This window comes from Calidris pugnax, unplaced genomic scaffold (genome assembly GCF_001431845.1).
Source record: "Calidris pugnax isolate Ruff unplaced genomic scaffold, ASM143184v1 scaffold13, whole genome shotgun sequence".
NCBI classification, from domain to species: Eukaryota; Metazoa; Chordata; class Aves; order Charadriiformes; family Scolopacidae; genus Calidris; species Calidris pugnax.
The window spans coordinates 21193103-21194022 of NW_015090810.1; the positions used below are offsets into that span (position 1 = coordinate 21193103).

A 920-nucleotide genomic window follows, 5' to 3' on the forward strand; every position below is an offset into this window, starting at 1 on the left:
CCGGCCGAGGCGCCGCTCCCCTACACCCCCGCCCGGCCGGCCCCGGCCCCGCTGGCTGCCGGCCCCCCGGCTCCGCTCTCGCCCCCCGGCCGAGGAGCAGCGGCGCTCTGCGCTCAGGCGGAGGGGCAGCCGCCGGCCCCCACATGGCGCCCGGCCGCCATCAGCGGGGCGCACCCCCGGGGGCAGCCCCCGCTGCCCCGTCCCCTGCCCGAGCTGGCTGGCGGCCGCCCCCGAGCCCGTGTTTCCCACTGGAAAGCTGATGGGGAGATGAGGGTCGACCCCTTGGGAAGGAGCGGGGCAGGCAGGGGGGCTATGCCCTCCCCACAGGCTCTGGGGGCCATGCCCTCCCCACAGGCTCTGGGGGCTGAGGGCAGCCCCGGAGCCGTGGGCAAGTGGGGCCAGTGCAGACTGAGTGGTCTCCTGTGAGGGGGTTATGGTGGGCTTGCTGAGGTGTGGTGGCTCTGTGGTCCCACTCAACGCCACTGCCATGGCGTGGCTGGGGTTCCCTGGCATGGCCCAGTGGCTCAATCCGACCCCTGGGCCAAGGAGGGCTGCTGGCAGCTACCCCTGCTGTGGGGCCATGGACAGTAGGCCATTATTCCTCCAGAGAACCGTGCCCTGGGCAGAGAGAGCAACGGGTATTCACATCCACTCGGGCGTTAAAATCTAACTCGGGCACGTTGAGTGGGTGACCTGCCCACGTGAGGGTGACCTGCCCGTCTGTAACATCCAACTGTGATGGGTCCCACCATGGCCCAGAGCTCAGGGAGGCCCCTCTGTCCTTGGCTTCTACTCTTTTGAGGTGGTTGCTTTGGATTCAGGCAAAACCAAACAAAGCGTCGAGCCTGGGCCAGGGCTGCTCCCGCCAGAGGGAAGGAAAGGAAAGGAGAATCACAGAATTGTCTAGGTTGGAAGGGACC

The 920-nt window shown here is 68.0% G+C and overlaps 1 protein-coding gene across 1 annotated transcript in view; it reads right to left on the bottom strand.

The window, feature by feature from the left end:
• The window catches only part of EMILIN2 (elastin microfibril interfacer 2), a 36066-nt gene extending 35577 nt beyond the window's left edge, over positions 1–489 (bottom strand). Inside the window, exon 1 of the mRNA XM_014938452.1 lies at positions 38–489. Coding sequence (XP_014793938.1) covers positions 38–489 — 452 coding nt within the window. The remainder of the gene's footprint in view (positions 1–37) is intronic.
• Between the last annotated feature and the right edge of the window lie 431 nt (positions 490–920).